The 21776-nt window shown below is 36.1% G+C and overlaps 2 protein-coding genes across 2 annotated transcripts in view; both read right to left on the bottom strand.

Annotated features, from left to right (window-relative positions):
* Positions 1-2486: 2486 nt before the first annotated feature.
* LOC139719876 (prominin-1-A-like) overlaps positions 2487-21776 on the bottom strand; it is a 113391-nt gene continuing 94101 nt past the window's right edge. The window contains exon 22 of the mRNA XM_071631264.1: positions 2487-3975. Coding sequence (XP_071487365.1) covers positions 3752-3975 — 224 coding nt within the window. The 3' untranslated portion in view covers positions 2487-3751. The remainder of the gene's footprint in view (positions 3976-21776) is intronic.
* LOC139719078 (uncharacterized) lies at positions 6398-16088 on the bottom strand. The gene is made up of 6 exons (XM_071630518.1): positions 16055-16088; positions 13277-13387; positions 12011-12107; positions 10877-10929; positions 7914-7979; positions 6398-6897 (listed from the first exon to the last, which is right to left on the bottom strand). Exons 1-6 carry the CDS (start codon positions 16086-16088, stop codon positions 6398-6400), a joined length of 861 nt encoding a protein of 286 aa, XP_071486619.1.

Genomic DNA, 21776 nt, shown 5'->3' with positions numbered 1-21776 from the left:
TGCAATGCAATATCTGTAAAAAAACAAACAAACAAACAAACACACAAACCAAAGACAAAATACAACAAAACAAAACTGCATAATCAAAGCACATTCACACCTGCCTGCCAGTACATATAAATCAAACAAGGCAAGATCAAGTGAAACATTATGGCTTGATCACATTGATGTCTACATTAGATCATCAGTCAAAGAAAGGGAATAAAGTGTACATTAGTAAAAGCTACATACCAATACAGTGATCATACGCTGTGAAAGTGAATATTTTCACGAGAGTAATATTTTGAGCTCTGCTGAGTAAGATGAATACATGTGTCTTTACTTCGGCAGAATCAAGATACTACATAGTGGTACAAAGAAGCAAAAAATATTCACATGCTTTTATTTTTACACTAGTATCTGGTCACACGAAATGCGCAAAAATGTCCACTTTAACAGAACACAATAACCACTGATTTGTAGCAAGAAGGATATATAATGCTTTTTCTTTAATGGTATCACTGATATAGGACAAGTAGGCCAAAATTTTTGCATTTGATATCAGTACTTATTTCAATTGCTGAGGGAAAATATACCATAACGTCATCTTGAGGTCAAGGGCAAAATTTAATGTTGGTCAACAATGAAGTATCCTAAAATTTCAAAAGTAAGATCCTGATTTATACTAAGAATCTGTCTTTACTGACAAATCAGAAGAGTTGAGGAAATGGCATGCCTGAATTTCTGAGAAATAGTTGGGCAAGTTTAGTCTATGCATGCTGTTAGAATGACAGGGCAGAGGTATTATAGTCTACCTCAAGATGCATATAATGAACCCAGCTTGATGGATGGATTGCATGCGATGTTACCTGCTGAATAATGCTGACACTAATCACTCATGCATCATCAAAAGGAATGCATGCATACTTTATAGGTTTGCATTAGTAAGGTAAACACATCGCTAACATTGATAGTGGCGGTGTTGACATCTATAACGATGTGAGTGTTATTCCAGTGGGCTTATACCTATGTCCAAAGTTTGTGAAATATGGGCCCTTTGTACAATAACACTACTTACATATTAACATGCCAGGGCTGCCAACACTGGAAACTAGTTGAGAGTGAGACTCCCATAGGCCAATGCTATAATTTAGGAGTCAAAATGAGTGAGATCAATAGGAATGCATACAAATGAAATAAAGTTTTAGCGTGAGAAAGGACCAAAATGCGTGAGTCTCATGCTTAATGCGTGAGAGTTGCAACCCTGACATGCTGCTTAAAGAGTAAAAAGATCACAAATGTCCATCCAAACTGGCTATCATCTTCTCCCATCAACATCACTTCCTTTTTCTACATTGCCTCTCTCTCTCTGCTCTCTGAAGGTGTAGGAAGCCACAGCCAAATGGCTACTTGATTGGGAGAAGCAAAATCCACCCCTGGGCAAGTAGAATTAATGGGCAAGTAAAATCAATGGGCAAGTGTCCAATTGGTGGGGGGCAAATGTCCATATGGGGAGGGGGACAACATCTTTGTCTCATCTTGTCTTAATTGCTAACTCTCTTTCCCTCTCTTATTTTTTTTTAACTCTACTCATGCTGAGTCATGCATACCTAAATCATATCACCACTCATTGTCTATGTATATTTGTTCCTTCAACATTGCCCTGCTCCTTAAAGTTTTCACACAAAAACACCCACATAAAACACTATATTTTGTGTACTCTCATCTAAATATTCAGTTGATATCAGGCTCTCAAATTCAAACTAAAATGAAAACATTCATACAAAACAAGCCTTTTGTAAACCAAGTCTCTTTAAAAATGTCACCCAAGATTAAACCCTGCTGCTCACAAAAGGTCATTATATATGCAGCAAGAGCAGTGCATTCTTCTTTCATTTCTCATATATTATTCTAGATCTCTCCTTCTGTTTGTTTTTCAGCTAATTGCAAATATTCAGAGGATTATTTTGAACAATGGTCCACACACAATCTTCTACGAATACATAGAGAGTACTATACTTATTAGGGTTACTATATTTTAGATAATCTTTCATAATCTTGGATAATCTACACAGTGACATATCAACCATATCTCTTTTCAATGAATTTAAAAGAAAAAGAATCCCTGACATGTGCACATCACTCAAAGTCAATAAAAGATGTGAAAAGTGCTGCACAACTTCTTACAAACTATACGCCTACTCAACACACAAACACAACACACATCTTATTCATTTTTGAAAAGTACTGCATATGACAAGCTCATGCTCAAGTTTCTCCATCCTTCCTGTCCGTCTTCAATTTGTAATCTCAGGAAAATGTGAGATAAGAAAATGCCATGTCATTGTTAAAATGAACTGAACCAGTGGCGGATCCAGGTGGGGGTGCACCGGGCGCATGCCCCCCCCCCCCTTTATTTTTTGTGAAAACAAAAGAAATAACAAGAAAAAAAATGGGGTAGGGGTGCGTGCACCCCCCCCCCCTTTAATTTTGTAAAGGCACCCCCTCTTTACGGAATCCCTGGATCCACCCCTGTGAACTGATGTATCTTATTCAGATAGAGAACAGGAACAAACAGAATATTAAGTACTAAACATTGTTACAAGTACACACCTGAGGCAAATATGACAATTTTTTTTTCTACACACTCATTTAAGACAAACACAAAATATCTCTACTTAGCAGTACTTATGAGTACTCTTATTAATACCAGTAGCAATATGCTTTATACATTATGCAGAGACCCCAACCCAAAGCACCTTCTGATCTGGAGATTCTCCCGCTTGAAATCCCTAGCAAACGGGAGATTCCAAGTTGATGTGTGCGAAGCTCGAAATTCCCAGGGTTTTAGATGCTCTCTGGTGCTATCTAAGGCTTATTTTTTCAACATACGATAGCAATAAGTAAGAAATCCTTTCCAACGGGAGACACAGAGCCAGGGCGAGAGAAATTAAATCATAAGCGTGAGAACGGGAGATTTTGCAAAAATGGGTTTTCGGCGGGAGATCTCCTGTCGAAAATGGGAGAGTTGGAGTCTCTGCATGATGTTGATGGCCATGTGAAACAGTGGCCTTCAGAGTGTTAATCTTCTGCAAAGGTCATTATCTTAATGCTTGTAATTGCACAAATAAATCTTTAAGAATAACAACAAAGCATCCAAAAACCTCACACTGCCTGATTTTCTTTTTCTACTTAATGTTCATCCTTATGAGTCAAGTCTCCCACACCTAACAATGGAAATTTTAAACAATTGATGTTAGAGTATAAATTAATCTTGTTGTGCCTTTCTTTGCATAGATCATGAAAATAATGCATATTTTTTCTTTCTACAGAAAAAAAAATCTATTGGTGTGCAACTACAATTAATCATTGACAGCACAGTAAACTTGGTTGAAGACCCCAGAGATATAGAACTTGTATTGATATGATCACCATAGCGAAGATGTTTACAACCATTGACAACCTTTATAAAGAATCATCCATTTGCAATTCAGCATATTCTATGTGGTTAAGTTTAGCAGTCACAATTTCGTAATTTGTTTGTAAAGGAGTATATTTATGCAAATTTTGCACTTATTTCCATCTGTCAGATGAGATGTTTATGATCTATTTCTCCCTAATCACTGGTCATTGTAACTCTATGACAAATCACTTCACAAAATTTACGGGTCATCGATTAAAGAGGTAGGGTCCACATTACTACCAATGTGCCACACCTCTTGTGGTTTGGTCCTAACAGGACCGGCCCTCCTATGCTTCCTCCTTGCACCCCTCAGAAGGCCTGCTTGTACTTGGTGTTGTACTCATACATGTTCATCGACTGCCTCTGGGGGGCATTTCTGCTGGGCCCACCGGGGTAGCTTGGCCCACCATGGTAGCTTGGCCCACCATGGTAGCTTGGCCCGCGGGGCGGGCCGTCGTAGTAGGCCGAGCCCTGCGGGTAGTACTGAGGACTCTCGATCGGTGGAAGGTTTGGTTGCATGTTCTTCGGGTAGCCTGGTGGGGAAGGATATGATCGACAGAAAGTCAATATAAGCATATGCCTCAATACCTCCACATTCCTCTGTGCTGTGAGAAATGAAGTCCATTCTTCAGGGGAAGAAATCACATTTCAGACAATCCAGAAAATGAAAAAGTTTTTCTGCAAGTTGGAGGAAAAAAAAGATACAAATTTGATGTGTCATGTGGGCTGATGTCCTTGATGTTACAAAACTTAATTTCCAGTTCTCCAGTGATCCATGAAAAGATGAGAAATAAGAGGAGAGCAGGTAATGTACATCAGAATTGAATATAGGCCCTAGATACAGACCAAAGCAAATCAATAGATCGCTACATAGTTCCAATAATAATACATGTATAGAAATCATATGTATGTGTGATGCAACAAGTCACCGTCAAAAAAAAGAAGAAAAAAAACCCTGACCATCATAAAAAGGATAATACATGTAAATACATTTTGAATACATATGTGGTCTTCTCTGGAAGAATATACATGGAATCTCTGGAAGAATATACATGGAATCCCTTAGCATGGAGTCTTCATACCTCTCATCACCATGGATATTCAAGGGGCATCAAGGAGCATGGTGGGATGACGCCTACCCTGCTGGATGATGCTGGCTGGAGACGAGTGGTCTCAGATGATGTTGGCATTTGCATGAGAATGGCTGCGCTTGTTGCCATGGCAACATTGGGCATGCATCGCAGAGCATATGGACAAAGGAGGTACATGTACAATGATCTCGCAGGGACAGAGTGGGAGGATGTGGTTGATGAATGCAATGGAAGCTGGGTCAACTTGGAGGGGGAGGAAGGGAAGGGGTGATGGGGGTGGGGGGGGGGGGGGGCGGAGATCAAGGAGAGTAAAGATGATGGATGTAAGAATGGAAATAAGACAGGATGGGTGAAGGAATAAAATGAGAAAAGATGATACCAGGACAGGAAAAAAAGAGCATCTTTGACAAGCATATAAAAAAATAGTGAATAGGTAGGTAAAAAGGTTAAAAAATAGAAAAAAATGCAGGTAAATAGGTTGATAAATAGATGAATAGATACAGGTATAGGCAGATAAATAAATCAATAAATAGGTAAATGGGTAGATAGATAAATGAATAAATGGGTTGATAGGTAAATAGATAAATGAATAAACAGATTAATGGGTAGAGAAGTAAATGAATACACAGGTCAATGGGTAGATAGATGAATTGATAAAAAGGTAAACAGGTAGATGAGTAAATAAATAAATAAATAAATAAATAGATACATACATAAATAAATAAACAAATATATAAATAAATGAATAAATATATAAATAAATAAATAAATAAACAAATAAATAAATAAATAAATAAATAAATAAACAAATAAATAAATAAGCTATCAAATACACATATGTGGAACTAATAGGGATGGAAGACATAACCAAGGAGTAGAGGTGGGAGACAAGAAAGGGAAATTTTGAATTGTATCCATTATTACAAAGATTAAAGATATCTGTGGAATAGTAAAAGATGAGCCTAACGGAATGGGATGGCTTGGTAATGAAGGCTAAGCTACATAGACAGGTAAACGGATGTAGAAGTTACGAGATTAAGGAGTTTTAGACCCTGTTTTAGTGGCTAAAAAGACACAGGTGGAATATGCTTCACTGGAGGTAGTTAAACTATTTTCCTCTTTGAAAGCTAGATTTATAGCTCTAACACTGGGACTACATGGAATATTAAGTATATTGAACACTTTTTCTTTGAGTGCACACATTGTCCAATTTATAATATTAGGAGGAAGGAGAAATTCAGTCAATATACACATAATTGGCTATAAGTTGAATTCACATTCAAAAAGCAATGTGGTCAATGCAAAACAATAAACACTGAAACGACAAAGTAGAATTCATGTCTTTTACTCAGATATACTATTACCATAATAAAAAATAAAAAGAAACAAATATTGAGAACAAACATGGCTGACTTCAAGAACTTACAATTTGTTGCAGCCTGCATATAATATAGGTCAGTTCATGACTGGTTGTGTCATTTTTATTTCTTTGTATTTCCTAAATACTGATTAGACTTTGTTTCAAAATAAATACCAGTGCAAGCATGTGACATGTCACATTAATATTCAGCCTTGAACAATTCAAACTTTAATGAAATATTTTGGCCAGTTTGACTTTCAAACAAAGTATAATTACAAATAGAGTTGTAGGATAATTCATCCAATATTGAACTTGGAATCTATAGTACAGTGTCAGACAATGAGTGACTCTGAAATTGTTTGAATGTCCATGTAAAGCAGAACAATAATTCAACTAAGGAAAAACTATTCAATTTTACTCTTTGGTTCCGGTAAGAATTTTGTTGAATCTTTGGCATGTTCCATGAGAGTCCTCTCTTCACTTCCCAGTTTAGTATAGAGTGAGTTAATCATCTGGAAGATTAAGACGAGGTGGTGGTATGGGTCTAGGCCTTGGTATACGGTATGGGCTAGAGGGAGAAAGGGGAGGGGAGGATGATAATGGTGGTGGGGGTGATGGTGGATTGGGAGGAGGTGATGGCAATGGTGGGGACTGGGGGAATGTCGGGATGGGGGGTTCTGGGGGATCGGTGGGCGGGGGAGGTATGATGTGAATGGGTAGGGTGGGGGAGGACACCGCGGCTGATTGCCGGACCAGGCGGCGGGGCGGGTAGTAGGACTGGGGCGGGGAGAGGAGGTGGTTGGGGAGGGAGTAGATGGGGATTATCGGAGGAGCAGAGCCTGTTGGTGGAGGGGGTGGGGGAGACGGAGGCTCTGGGTAGAATCCAGTAGAGGAGGTACGAGCGAGGGCTGTGCATAGGAGGGACGGAGGAGGCGGGGGAAGATGAGAAAAGGGATCGGATGGCATCCTGTACAATGGGCTCAGTCTTCCGCCGGCTGAAAAGACTATATGAATTAAAAATGCAAATGAATGGAAGCAGCATGGTTAATGAAATATTTCTACAATTCTTGCTCTATGCACAGTGACAACCACATATGTAAGCTGCAATTTGAAATAGCGTAAGAAAAGTTGATAGCTCTCTAGGCGAACAAGTGATAAAAAACATCTATTTCTCTCTCATTCTCTCTGAACTCTAAAATGATGGTTTGCATGATGATGAATTTCATCTATAGTTTCTGTTACTAGTAAGTCCTTATCATGGCTTCTATAATTCATGAGAAATATAATCTCTGTAAAATTTTGTTCTCTATTCATTATCATCCAAGATATGACATCTTTTAACATGTCAACTTTATGTATAGACAAGGAAACTGTTTGAAGACAGTATATATACAAACACTATCAAATTCTCGGCCAAAAGTATTTAAAATAAACATCTGACCTATATCTACATCTTTAATGGCACTTTAAGGCATGTGCTGTCTTACACTGGGGAACTGTAATTCAAGGACACTCATCTACATAATAAAGGAAACTTTAGGAATTTGCATTGATAATCATGCAGAACAAAACTAGGCCAGTTCTCTTGAAGTACATGTAGATATTTGTTTCCCAAAATTAATCAGGCAATTTTATCAAATTGCAACTAAGCACAACTAAATATACTTCCAAAGTAGTTGTGACACTGCTTTTGCTTCAATATTGTGCACCTTTCTCATGCTTCTTTCATTAGAGTAGTAGTGAAATGAGTCAGCAGTCTCAAATAATTTTGTACTTCTCTGACAAATCTCTCCCTACTTGACCCATAATGACCTCAAAGAAAAAATCTGTCATTGTCTCTGCATTACCAATTAAAAAAAGAATAAGTAAGATTGTCTTTCTCATGATGAACAAAATCCCCAATCTAAATCAAATATCCTGATATGCAACAAATTTGGAGCTCAATGCACTTGCTTTAATCGATCTGAGTCTGGGGATTTTCGGACCACTGCATTTGACCAAGGGGGGGTGTTGGGCTTACCATCATCGAAGGACGACTCCCTACTACCGTGGGTCATGGCTGACTCAGGGCTCAAATGATCCTCATCTATGATTGAGGCATGTATGTGGGTGGAATCACAGGTGGACGGTGATGATGACAGTGATGATCATGATGATGATGAAGATGATGATGGATATTACCAATGCTGGCATGAAATAGATGCTAAGAACTAAACAGCACAACCTATGGTCGAATGCTGGCTAGCCTGCTATGGCATGCACGTCTAACTGAAAAGCTTATAGATTTTCTTCTAGATGACTCAAACATGCAAATGATGAAAAAAAAATGTACACGGAGAGCAGCCCTTACATGAAATGAAAGTTTTGTTGAATGAATTGTCTCCATAACTGCTCCTTTATGCACATGTATCCTGCATTATCACCAGTTTAACTTTATTGTCACAATTGATTTTTCCTAACAAAATAGCTGGTTGCTTCACTAGCAAAACTCAAATATGTCTTGAACACAACCAACTATAACACACAAAAAAAAGACACTTTCAAATACTGTCAACAGCAAGTAGTTTTGCAAAGACAAAAAAAAAAATGTTTTCATCATAACACAAACACATTTGAAGTTCAACAGATCACTAACTACAAAAATATAAGCATAGACCATTTAAGTTCAGTCTTAGAGTAAAACACAACATTTGATCAACATCAATGAGACTGGCACACAACCTGATAAATGATACGTAGATACATGCCAAAGAACTGCCCCTCCCATCCCCCCCCCCCCAAAAAAAAAAAGAAGAAGAAGAAGGAAAAGAAATGCCACACATTATGGGTAATCTAAAGTAATTTCATTCATAGCTCATATTTAGCTCCCTTCTCCAATGACATTTGCATATACATAACAAAAAAATGTACCACTGCCCATATCACCAGATTATACTATGCAGAATAGAATACTTTTATATTTCTAAGGGGGTTTGATATACCAGAATGAAGAAGTTCTATTTATTCATTTATATAACATTTATTCATTTACTAAGAAATGTAGTTATCTATCACTTTATTTATTTATTTATTATCTGTCTGTCTATCTATCTATCTATCTATCTATCCATCTATCCATCTATCTATCTATCTATCTATCTATCTATCCATCTATCCATCTATCTATCTATCTATCTATCTATCTATTCATGACTCATTCATTCATTTGTAAATTTGTTGTCATTCTCTGTCGTATATTCCATTCATTCCACTGTGTATTCATTAATCCATTTATGCATTCACTGATCAAGCTGATGCAATTGAAATAGTTGGATCATTACAGTGCAGGGAAAGAATCATATTCAACCCAAACAACAGAATGCATAAGGACAAACTATAAAATAAAGCATTGATGTTGTAATGAAAATACTTTCAAAAGAATTTTTTTTTCCTATTGCTGCTAAATTATGAAAAAAAATATTCACATGCAAATGAATTTTGAAAGCATAAACAAAAGAGATGGCTTACAAAAGAAAAATATGGGTTGAGGGAGTGTACAATGAAGTAAATCTCACAGCTTGACACAATGTGTCATGCACACTATTGTTAGAGCTAGGATTCTAAACTTTCAGTCACATTACTTAGATTAGAAACTAATTTCTTTTTCAGGGAAGCCTACTGTACTTTGGTTCTGAATATTTCTGCAAAATCTTTTTTTTTTCAAAGTCTTTCTAAGCACAAGAATTAAATGATTGCACAAAATAAAACAAACCACGAGGTAATAATAATCTCACAGTCATTCAGAAAGACAGGCCAAAAACAAAGTCAAAATGAAAAAAAAAAAACATTAGTATCCAAACACACCAAAATTCGTTGTTGATGACTCTAGAATAAACGTTTGAACAATATTATTATTAATCACTGAACTCATGGCATGTACATGATGAACAATGTTAGTATCACATAATAATGCATCCTGTTATTACCTATTCATTATGTTAAAGCAATTGTATAGTTTTTGTTGAGATGGGCTTTCAGGTTTCCAACTTTTTTTTTTAGATAATGAGAAACCTCTTATAAAATATGAAAGAGCATATCATTCTATGAGGAATTCAAAGTTTATTGGATGAATATTGCTTTTGAAATGGCTGAAATAACCAGTAACAAAGAGTTCCTGATAAAAGGTGGGACCCACCTTTTAGTAGGACTACTTTGTTTTATTTGTTTTTGTTTTGTTTTTGGTCTGTTAGCCATTTTAAAACTGATCTTAATCAAATGAACATTGAATTCCTTGTAGAATTGCGTGCTCTTTAATAATTCATAAGTGGTTCTCATCATCGTGCAAAAAGTTCAAATCTGAATCCCCCATCTCAGCCAAAACTTGTATGTTTCCTTGAAGATAGTAGTTCATTAGTAGGTCAGAGATAAATATTGATATGGGTGCAGGATTATAGAAAATGAATATGTCTTGTATTCTAAATTGCTCAGAAAAGAAAATTTATGGCTAATCCATTAGAATTCACACAATATGATTTAGACTGGGTTGGTTTATTGATATTTTTCTTCTTTTATTTCAATAAGATTAACAGAAAGTATCAAATAAACCTTGCAATCCTAGTTTCTTCTTCAATTTCATCGTCCACAGATTTTCACTTTGACTTGGAAAAATAGATTGTTTGCAATCATAAGCACCAGCATTGTTTGGGTATCAGGAATTCTCCCTGTCCTCTTCAACTGACATCATGAACCCTCCATCTGCCTCAAATCTTGTCATTAATTTATCTTCATTCAAACTTTATTTAAACTTTTTATCATATCATAATAAACAGAATATTGCAAGGTTAAATAAAAAAGCATTTCATAAAAGAATACATAACTAGCACAAAAAAAAAAGCTATCTTCACTAAAAATCCTGCACCCCTTTTCAAAAGAAATGTTGACATTTTCACACCAAAAAATATTCAGGTCATATTAAGTCCACCAAAAGAATTCAATGTTGTGTACCAAATGCCTGCTGTCTGCCCCAAAGCCACCCACGGTCAATACTGGACTGTTGTCTGACCATGGCTGGACATGTCCCAATATTTTTTTTTTTTTTTTGTGGCCAGCATTAATACAACAAAGAAAAAGCAAACAAACAAACAAACATAAGTGGAATGACCAGTCAAATTATTTCCTTTGATACAGATTACAAGTTGTGCATTCACGGATGAAAAAATGAATGAGAGAAAGATACAGAGAGAGAGAGAGAGAATATGAGAAGAATAAAAGGAAGAGGAACATTGAAAAAGAATAATCAGGTATGCGGAAATAATGACGGGGGATAATAAAACACTTGAGCCAATGAAAGATATGATGTGCATTCCCTTTGTGTCAAAGAAAAGTGACATGAATCATAAATATAGGATCCTACTCCAAACTCCAAGAAAACAGTGTGTAATCCTGATGCATTAAATGACAGACTTGAGTATTGAGCACTCTCCTTCTGCCATTCTTCCTTTAAATGAAAGAAAGCCTCCCTGAAATGACAGAAACCTCCCTACAGGGATGACAGTTTTCATCATTTTCTCATAACAAGTGTTCTCAAGAGCTACAAGAAATAGGCTCTCCATCTGTAAAAATATAAAAAATGTTTGGTGAGAACCAGAAGGGCTTTATCACATTTTTTATTTATTCATTTATTTATTTATTTATTTATTTATTATTATTATTTTTTTATCATTATTTTTTTTTTAGGGGGGGGGAATCAATATATTGGTATCATGTTGTAGAGCTCAATCTCCCCTACATTATGATGTCAATTTTACATTATTTTTCATTTTCAGTAACAAGGGCACTCTGTGACCCTACACATGTATATAAATTTACCCACTTATGATTAAACAAACGTTTTATTTCATGAAAATGGATTTTTTTCCATTTTTATGTACGCTCAAATATCAGAATGCGACAGTGCCCTTCTGGTTCTCAGCTGACAAAATGCAGGTGTGAAACAAAGAGAAATGTATATTTTCATACATGACAGAATAAAAAAGGCAAAAGCATTGATGTCATGCTGATATACATGAGCAGTTATCGCTTATCAACCATGCCATGCGAGCTCTCTGAACTGGCAACATTCTGCTCAGAACTTGAGACTTACACCAAGGTCCGAGATCCTCACAAGATGGTTGCCGGCTGGCATGTTGCATGGCGGCAGCCATGTTGGCTGCGTTGGTAAACTGAAGCCACTCCCCTATATAGTGAGTGTTTGGTGGTTCAAAGGACGGGTTGTGGGGGAGGGGGGTGGGTGGTGGTGAGGTGAGGTGTGAATGGATGATGGCATGACACCACGAGCAAGTTTAGGATGGGATTGGTAGTAAGGGTGTGGTAGGAATGAAGTTTGAGAGCAGACATGATTTAATCAAAATACATGGCATTGTAAATGGATGCATATACAACATGTAACTCATATTTTGGTGCACAAACTGCTAGATATTAACACATAATAACATCAGCTAGATATACAGTGGCATTATTGCAAAATAGTGGATTAGCAGTGATGTGAAAGTGAAGCAAATGACAAAGACTGATATGAAATTTCTGCAGAAAGACACCAAGTCATCAGGATACATGTATAGGCCTAGGATATCCTCCCAGTGATTGTTACGTAGATCCCTAAAAACTGAGAATTGAGGGAGAAAAAAAGGTTGAACATGACAGAAGCTTTGTGACGGGACATAACACGAGGAAGAATAGAGACAGGAGAGAGGCACACAGATTTTAATTTGTTGCAAGAGAATATAGCAAGAACTTGATGATATGAGCTTAGCTATTATTAAGGATGCAGCATGAATAGCATGCCTTTAGTGATGGTCACATCTTCTGGCATTACCCTAAAACAGACAGAATTAAAACTACTCTCGAAACCACATTCTTAGGCATACGGGAGGACAAGTCACTGCTATCCCCATTAAAGAGTGTGATACAAACACGCATCTAAAGGACTTTACAGGGGCTAATGATAAAAATACAACATAACTACTGACCAGTGGTTGCTGGTGAAATATCACAATTTGAAAACTGCAAGTTTCTGGACATATTCCCTTATAATTCGCTCTCAATAACATTGAAGAATATTTGCTTTTCATATGAAATCTCATGGTTGACATCATGACTGTTCACTAATATCAGTCAAAATTATAATTTCTCAGTATAAATCACCAAAGCAATGTCTGCACAACTTTAAACATTTCATTCTCTCTTTTGACACAAACTTACGGAGATTAGAAAGCTGATCATTAAACTGGATGATAATTGACACACTACACACTGGGGTTATCAAATCATAACTTGAGTGGGGCACAAAACAATAATGGTGGGCGGAGGTTAGTAAACATTTGGTGGTGGGGGGGGCTGGCATACCCTCCTCGAAGGATCGCTGGTACTGCTGCTGCTGTCTGCCAAACGTCTCCAAGAGAAAACTGTTGCTTCCCGTCGCCGTCGCAGCGCCGGACGAGCTGGCCCCAGCATTGACTGCTTGTTGGTAGGGGGAAAAAGATTCCACCTTTGCCAAATCATTCACCGAACTTTATGATCACATGTGACACTGATATTGTTGTTGCTGTTTTCTACAAAGACTTGATTCATCAGGATGCACTGGTGTTCTACATTTGTATCAGTTGTACGAACCATTTTTTCCTTTTTTTTTTTTTTCTTTTTTTACTGGCTGTTGCTGATACACATCAGTAATCACGTTTTTTTGTTTCCTTTTTTTTTAAATCTACCAAATAAAAGATAACCTGAGAATTCCAGTGTCTTTTTATTACCAGTGTGAATACTGTGTTTCCCATAATTTGCTGATATGCTTGCTGTAAACATGCCAACAATATTGAATATATGTTAATGTAATTAATTGTTTGTTGCTGTTGTTGCAAAAAAAAAAATAATGAAGAGTTTTGGTTTATCAGCCAGCACAAACTCATCATTTGTTTCGTTTTGTTTTGTTTTGTTTTTTGCTAAAAAAAATTGAGTTCATCAGCAAGTACAAGTGTCTCTCACAACTTCATGAAATGATGTACTCTATCTATACTTGTTTTTTTATAGAACAGAAGAAACACACCACACCAAAATATCAAACATCAAACAACTTTCACAAAATATACTTGATGTTATTGTTTTCTCATTATTTTTTTTTCTACTTTAGGTCTTCTTTTTTTTCAGACATGTAACCAATGGTAGTAATCGTCACTTAATACACAAGACAAACTAAATACAGTCACACCCTCTACATAATATTCCAGGATTTGAGGTTTGGGGGAATATTTGTGGCCTCTTTTGCCTACAATAATCCAGACTGCAAACTGTGATTATATATACAGTTTTCATCAATCATAATTTGAGAAAAATACATCACACTTTTGACATATCATAAACAAGAATGGCTTCAAAAAAGTCGCTTTAAATCTTGAAAAACTTCTGTTTTTGTTTGTTTGTTTGTTTGTTCTTGGTCTCTTCTGGTTACATGTAGTTTCCCTCTAGCAGGTCTGGAGGCATTTTGTCAAGTGTTTTGTCAGTGATTTCGACTGACATTTTTGTTCTTAGCCAATCAGATGCAAGGATTTCAGTAGCTTAAAACAGTTGTCAGTGACTGACAAATTTTATGAAATACTGCCCAGAAGTCTACCTATTGGTTACAAAATAACAAGGGTCTACATCTCATGTAGTAAAGGCAATTGACAAAGAGCTTTTGGAGTCTGAATATTTCCTTTCCCCTTTTATATTCTACCACAGCTGGAAAATGGGACACACGTACCATACTCATTGTACTCACATAGCACATAACTACACAATTCCAAAATCACTGTCACACATAATACACTGGTCCAAACACATCACATCACATCACATCACGAACATACCAACATCATAATCTTTTGTGCAGTTATTTTACGTGTATCAAGTATATATTGCCAGTGAATATCAGTGGTATGACGAGTGACTGAAATATTTTCCTTGTCAAAAAATGTTACCAAAGCACAGTTAGCCGGGTTTATGCCTTTCTACCACTTAACCAAAGCTTCATTGGGATTTTCTGTATTGTAAGTCACCAAAGAACCCAGATAAAGTCACAACAGTGAAACAAAATTTGTACAAAAATTTGTGTCTTGTATATGTCTGGTAGTGTACCGATAGCAAATTTCAAATCCTCTGTATAATAATATACAATTCAATTCAGTGGGACCGTATCTCTTCAATGAAGGAGAATTTGCATGACATTTCTATGCACAAAATCTATGGAGTAATTTTCAACTTTCAGCTTAATAATTTGGCAGCAAGTTGTATGATAAATCAATCTGATTGTGTTAATATGTCTACCTGTACTCAAGAGAATGGTATCATTGATTTACATAACCATCATTCAAAACATCAACTGATTTACTATCTATGATGAAATTCTATGCAAATTTGCCATAAAAAAAAAAAACATTCAAGGCTACAAACATTTGAAACATAATCATTTGATCAGCAATCAATTAGATCTTTTTATTACAATGCAAACAAGCCCTTTCTCCAGTGACACTTCAAATTAAACAAAGACTAGCACACATCCAGCATTAGCAGACTTTGTGCACTTGTTAGAAGGTGGGAATCCTCTTTTTTTTGGGGGGGGGGAAGGGGGGATAAAGGGAGGTGAAATTATTTGTTAGTCTGTTAGTATTTCTTCACTGTTGCTTTGGTATATCAGGAAAGGGAGTGAACTTGGTAAAAATAATGTCAGAACACTAATAACTTACAAATACATTATATCCATTTTCTTGTTGTCTTTTGTTTTTAGTTCTCTTTTGTTTGTTTTTGCTTTATTTTGTTTTGTTTTGTTTTGTTTTTTTGCTGTTGCAAACAGACATTAGTAAATCTAAACTGACACAAACGTGTCAAACTATACTGGGTTTAATTTCCGTGCCTTGATGAAAGGCCAATGTAAATCATCTATTAAAACTATACTTGCCAAAATTTTGATGAAAATACAGAAATTCTTTAGTAGCTTATATTTGGAAAAGTCACCTATGGCCAGGTGATATCAACTATCCACCAACAGGAGATAAAATATTCAGTGTGTTAGATCAACGGGTATCACGTATATCACTGATTACTGAAACGACGCCACAATACCACATATCACACGAGGGCGCAATATCCTACCATTGTCCAAGGAATGCTCCTGATCTCTCAGCATGTTCTTGAAAACGGCCAATTTATTTCTCGCTACTTTAGTGCTTCCTGCATTCCGTGTGTTGCGCAGAGTTGTAATTAGTGTACACAAGGCAGACACAAAACAAAAGAGAGGCCATACAAAAACAAACAAACAAACACGCACACACACACACAAGAGAGATAGGACATTATAAGGTTGCATACGAAGACAACAGGAAGTGGGTGAAAACGTATGAGAAGAAAGAGTTGTACAACACAAAGGGAGAAAGAAAGAGGAATGCTCGAATGTGAAAACATTTTGGTAAGAAAAATCAGCATGAAGGAAGTAGAACATATAGTTAGGAGAAAGGAAAAAGTAACAAGACAGTTCAAAGGGCAAGAACAATGAGCATCAACAGTAGGAAGCAGATATGTGAGGTAACGAATACATTTTTGATACATCAGAAAAGAGGACAATAAACAGAGTTTACATTTGGAGAAACAGGGTGTTAGCCACAGAGGACAAAACATGTTTTCAGGGAAATGAAAAGCAGAAAACGGAGGAAATAAATCATTAAAAGTGCACGTGGAAAAAGAGCTCTTGCATTCATACTACTTGTTCAACTCTAAAGACAAAATTTTCATGTAAATATGTTTCCCCCTTTAAAATTTCACATTAAATACTCTCTTTTGTCGTGTTGGGTAACATGTTTCCTTGTGTATAACTTGATTCAGAATCAACAAACACTGTCATTCACATTCAAGCTGCACACCGCCTTGAAATGTCTGATGAAACATTGACAAGACTGCCACTAGCCGTGTTCTCCTTTTGTGAAAAAAGACATAGCACTTTTATTCTGTGTAGTAAAATAATCCCCAGATTCATATCAAAGCAGTATAACTCCTCGTGCATAAATTACAATACTAAGATGCACCATTAACTGTTGTGCTTGATCATTCGATGCAGAGGTGCAAATATTATATATATCAAGTTGCACAACAATTTCATTAAAAAAAAACAAATCAGAGAAATCATGACAACAATTCTTTGTTTTTAAATCAAATCATACAAGAAGAAGAGACGTTAGGGGCAAGACACTTTGTCAATAAAACTTGAAGAATAGCTCGAGTAGCAGCAAACATGGTTAGATTTAAATGAAGAGACAAACAGAACCCTGGCTTTAAACTTACACTGCACATAGCAAGACATACACTCTTTTGTTAACACCACGATATTATCTATGTTCACATTGTAAGTTTCCAGGTTTAAATGTCAATGGAACTCTTTCACCTCTACGCATAAAAGTAATATTTCTCCGAGGTTCATCCATATCTGACATAAAACTACATGACAGCACTGCCTCTAACAAGACTGTGATAACTGTATGACATTTCTTCCACATGCTATGTAGTCACAAATAGCAAAGAATCTTACTATAACTTGTATAATTTACATCCAGCAGTGGGAACAGGCACTATCTGCTGACAACAGGAGGTTTCTTTGTATAAATCTATGCTGTTGTTTGTGCTTGTTCCTGGGTTTGGTTTCTATTTCTTATTCTTTATATTTCTTTTTCATAACACATATGATGTCAACAAGGTAATAAGATGTAGAGAGGTTGTTTGCAATGTTTAATCGCTTCATAGCTATCTAGCTACAGATTACTATCCCTTTCCAATCCACACATTACTTCACATCTACCTAGATGGATGCTGCATCTATGCAAATCATTCCGTTGTCATGGCAACTGCAGAGCACAGACTGAAAGAAGGCATCAACCTATGCTGTCCTTAATTCCATACCCTCTGCTTTCACCTCACTATGCACGATGACTGTGTATACAGTCCCACCTATAAACAATCATGTCAGTTAAAGTTTTAAGGATCTACCATAATTGTCACCATCTAGACAATGCAAGATTTATTAAGTTATTCAACATAGTATGCATAATTCTGCTGATTACTTCTCTACCTTCAATCTTCCTATGGCCTTCTTGAGTATTGAACAAAAATCCATCTCCCACTTCAATGCAAATCGAGTCCATTAAAAAGAAGGCATGTGGAACATACTGCACATGGATACAACCTATGTTCAAAAGCTGCTCGAGTACTTTTCATTTCTAATTTTACAATTAGACTGATTTCAAACGAATTTTACAAAATTGAAACACAAGTTTCCTGAAGTAATAAGTATTTGTGTAGCAGTCTTGTGTAGCAGTATTTATGAAAGTGGTAAAAAATATTTTTCTCATTTTCTTCTCTGCTACATGACAAACAACAGACAGTACATTTTTTCTAAACTCTCCTTTCTTCTTGAAGGCTGTCTTCATTGGATGTATTGTCGATACAGTTTTGATTAAATCTATCAAATTCGCCAATTTTGAAAAAAAAATTACCTGTGTCAGTGCACACTGTGAGCTGAACATACATGTATATCACACAAAGATTGACTTGCTCATATTCACAGAGAAGATAAATATTGAAGATCTGGAATCTGCATACATCACTTTTAAAAAGAATTCACATTCTGATTTGACAGTTAATGCCTCAAAGATGCAATCCTGTTGCTGTACAATAATTGCGCGATTGCGATCACTCGTAGAGGTGCCTGTGTACTGACCACATAAGATAATTTTTCTCTAACAATGTTCCTCATTAAGACCCTACTGGAGCACCACAAATCACTACTGAGTAATTACACATTCCTCATAAAATTTTGCATTTGATCACTCACATTGAGAGGTGGGATTGATTTTTCTACAAAAGCTGAACACACAAAAATAGATCTGCTTCTAAAGCGGCAACATTAGCGAGAAATTCTAGTGTTGCTTGCTTGTAATTTTTCCAATGATGAAGAGCACGGATATGGTTGATATTAAAAGTAAAAGGAGCACAAAATTAATGTACATTCTTTGGAAAAAACAAAAACATCAATGAGATGCATTCAGAAGTGTATAATTTAATATGTGTGGACGTAATGCCCCTCCATAATGTTAGTAACAATTCTAATACTACTAGCATTCGTATACATAGATGCAATAAATGTTGCTACATTAGGAAATTCCATAGCAAGAAAAAAAAAATAGCGAAGGAGTTACAGTGTAGGCATGGTCTCTGATTATCAAAATGAGTAGACTTGTTGCAAGTCACTTTCTGTCTTTTTTTTATATATTTTGTTAAAAGGGTTAGTATGCAAATGCATCTAGCTATCTAAAATTACTAGCTTCACTGCATACGACTCTGCTCTCTTACAAGGAATAAATAAAATGTATATAAATATACAAAGTCAAAAAGTACTTGTTACCTGAGTGCAGGTATCTATTGATGAATTTAATCCTAAAATGGACAAATTTCAACCTTAAATAGAGCTCTGTATTCATGAATAGAAATAGTTCATTCAAAGAGTCACATGAACGAGAGGGAGGTAAAATTCAGGATGTGCGAGTGTATTTTCTGGTATTTGGGAGGATGTCAAGCAAAGTGGACCCTATCTATTTCTTGAATGGTCAGTAATGCAAACATTAGATATTGAAAAGATGTTTCTGTTTGTGTCTGAATATATTCAAAGGACAATCATATTGATGTCTGGATTCTATGCTTGGTTAGAGATTGGTTATCTACCCCTTGCAATGAGAGGGAAAAAAGGGGGAAATGCGTATTAAATATGATGTCACACTGCAATTCCAGGGATCAGTTAACCTCAAAACTTCTCTATCACAACAGTCAAAAAAGGGATGAATTTACCTCAACATACAATTAGTCAAAACAGAGAACGCAAGAAGTGACAAGCAGTAAGTTACCCGTTCAATTTTCGTTTCAATACCAAAATCCCTTTCTTACAGTAAGGCCAACAAGCAGCTTGGAAATCAAACAAGATACTAGCAAGAAGGGCTAGCATAGACCACCACACCCCGCCAGACCAAACACAAAATGATCTATTAATTCATGGATAGAAAGCTGTCATAAGATCAGATATGACAAGATAACTTGGCCAGTTGTGGTCGACATGTCCTCTAGGAGATATACGTCACCATGATTTGCAATTTCTGAGAACCACGTATTTGATGCGAGTGCATTGGACAGAATTCCCGTATACCAACTTCCCAAGTAACATCCACTGATTATGCCTTCCTTTAAGATGGATGGCTGAAACATGCCGCCAATTTCTATTAAAACAAAATGAGACCCTATTGCACCTGTATCTGCAAGCCATCCAAATTTCATTGAAATTCCATCTCACGAACAGAAATTGGTGTTGGGGTAGGCCAGGCTCCCATTCTTGAGACTCATTTGCCTCCTAATTTGTTGTTATCTTCCTTTTTACTTCTAGAATGCCTTCAACATCTTTTTAGGTATCAGTTTAAGCAAGAGAAAATGTCCACTTTTTCTCCCCCCCCCCCCACCCCCATTTGACATTTCACAGATTTCTTGTGCTTCTACATTATATGCTAATAGTAGATATCGTCATAGAAATCATCATATGTTTGTTTGTTTGTTTGTCTACTTTCAGTTTTGATATATCATCATCAGATCATCCAGGAGGTTTAATTTAGGCAAGTGTATACAAAATGGGAGCTCTTCTTATTTTTCTCTGATACCAAAAAACCTCCACATCTTTCACTTTCACATCATTATATCATCTTTTACCATCCTTGGAACGAAAGGCAGTCATCCAAATGACTGAATAATGTAACTCATTTTGAATCCTCTCATACCTCACAGTAGTTCTGGCTAAATAGATTTTTACCAGAATTCAACCAGTTTGTTCCAGCTTATCCTTTTGTAATATAAAAATAAGCAGTAAAAAATTGCCAAATTCATGAGAAAAGAAAGATAATTTCTGCTCCAAAATTACGCCAAGGTTTGATTAAAGTTGAAACAGAAATCTTCATATCTTGGATGCACTCTTTATCATGACATATGTCCCTTACGATTTAAAGACAATGGAGATGTAAAAGGCAACAATACTGGATCACTCTTGAGCAAATTGGCCAGATCTTTACACTGTCCATTAAGAAAAGTTAAGTAGTGAGTGCCACATACCATTCCTGTAAAACCTGCTTGTGACATTTCCCTTATTTTTACTGAATTAAATATGTCTTTCACATTCTTAATTTAAGCTTTTGGGGATTTTTTTTTTTTGAAAGCAAGGTTATCAGCCAAACTTATTGATGGATTAGAAAGCTGGATTCTACAACTATGTATCTCTGAATTCGTTAGATAGCAATGAATGTCGTTAGAGTCAAACTCAGAGCTTGTTAGGGTTAGACTGAATCAAAAGGTAACAAATATGACATTATAAACTGATGTTATTCAATTCCAAGAGATGAAGCAAGAGATGAATGGTTACTTGTCCACTAGAAATTTCTGTCATTGTAATGAATCCAAAAATGTAACTACCCTCTCGGTTAAATGGAAACAATAAATAGAGGCCTTAAAATGACCTAATCAATCTTATTCATGCCTATGAATATCCAACAATTGCACAGAGCTGCAACTATACTTGTAAAGTTATGAACATTTCTAGGTCCATTACAAATTTAAAATTTGAATGTGATATAAAGAAGTTTTTAAGATTCTTGTCTAAGTACATAATTCCCTTATATGATAACTTGACTTGTAAATTTCAGAATGGAAACAGAGATATTACACAGAATTAATCATTTTTTCGATGTCACTAACAATTCTGATGTGGACACACAATAAGACCCAATGTATTACAAAATGTAAG

This window comes from Diadema antillarum, unplaced genomic scaffold, assembly GCF_040938485.1.
Source record: "Diadema antillarum isolate AM-2024a unplaced genomic scaffold, OU_Dant_1.0 scf00000009, whole genome shotgun sequence".
Classification (NCBI taxonomy): Eukaryota; Metazoa; Echinodermata; class Echinoidea; order Diadematoida; family Diadematidae; genus Diadema; species Diadema antillarum.
This window is presented reverse-complemented; position numbering and strand designations above follow the sequence as displayed.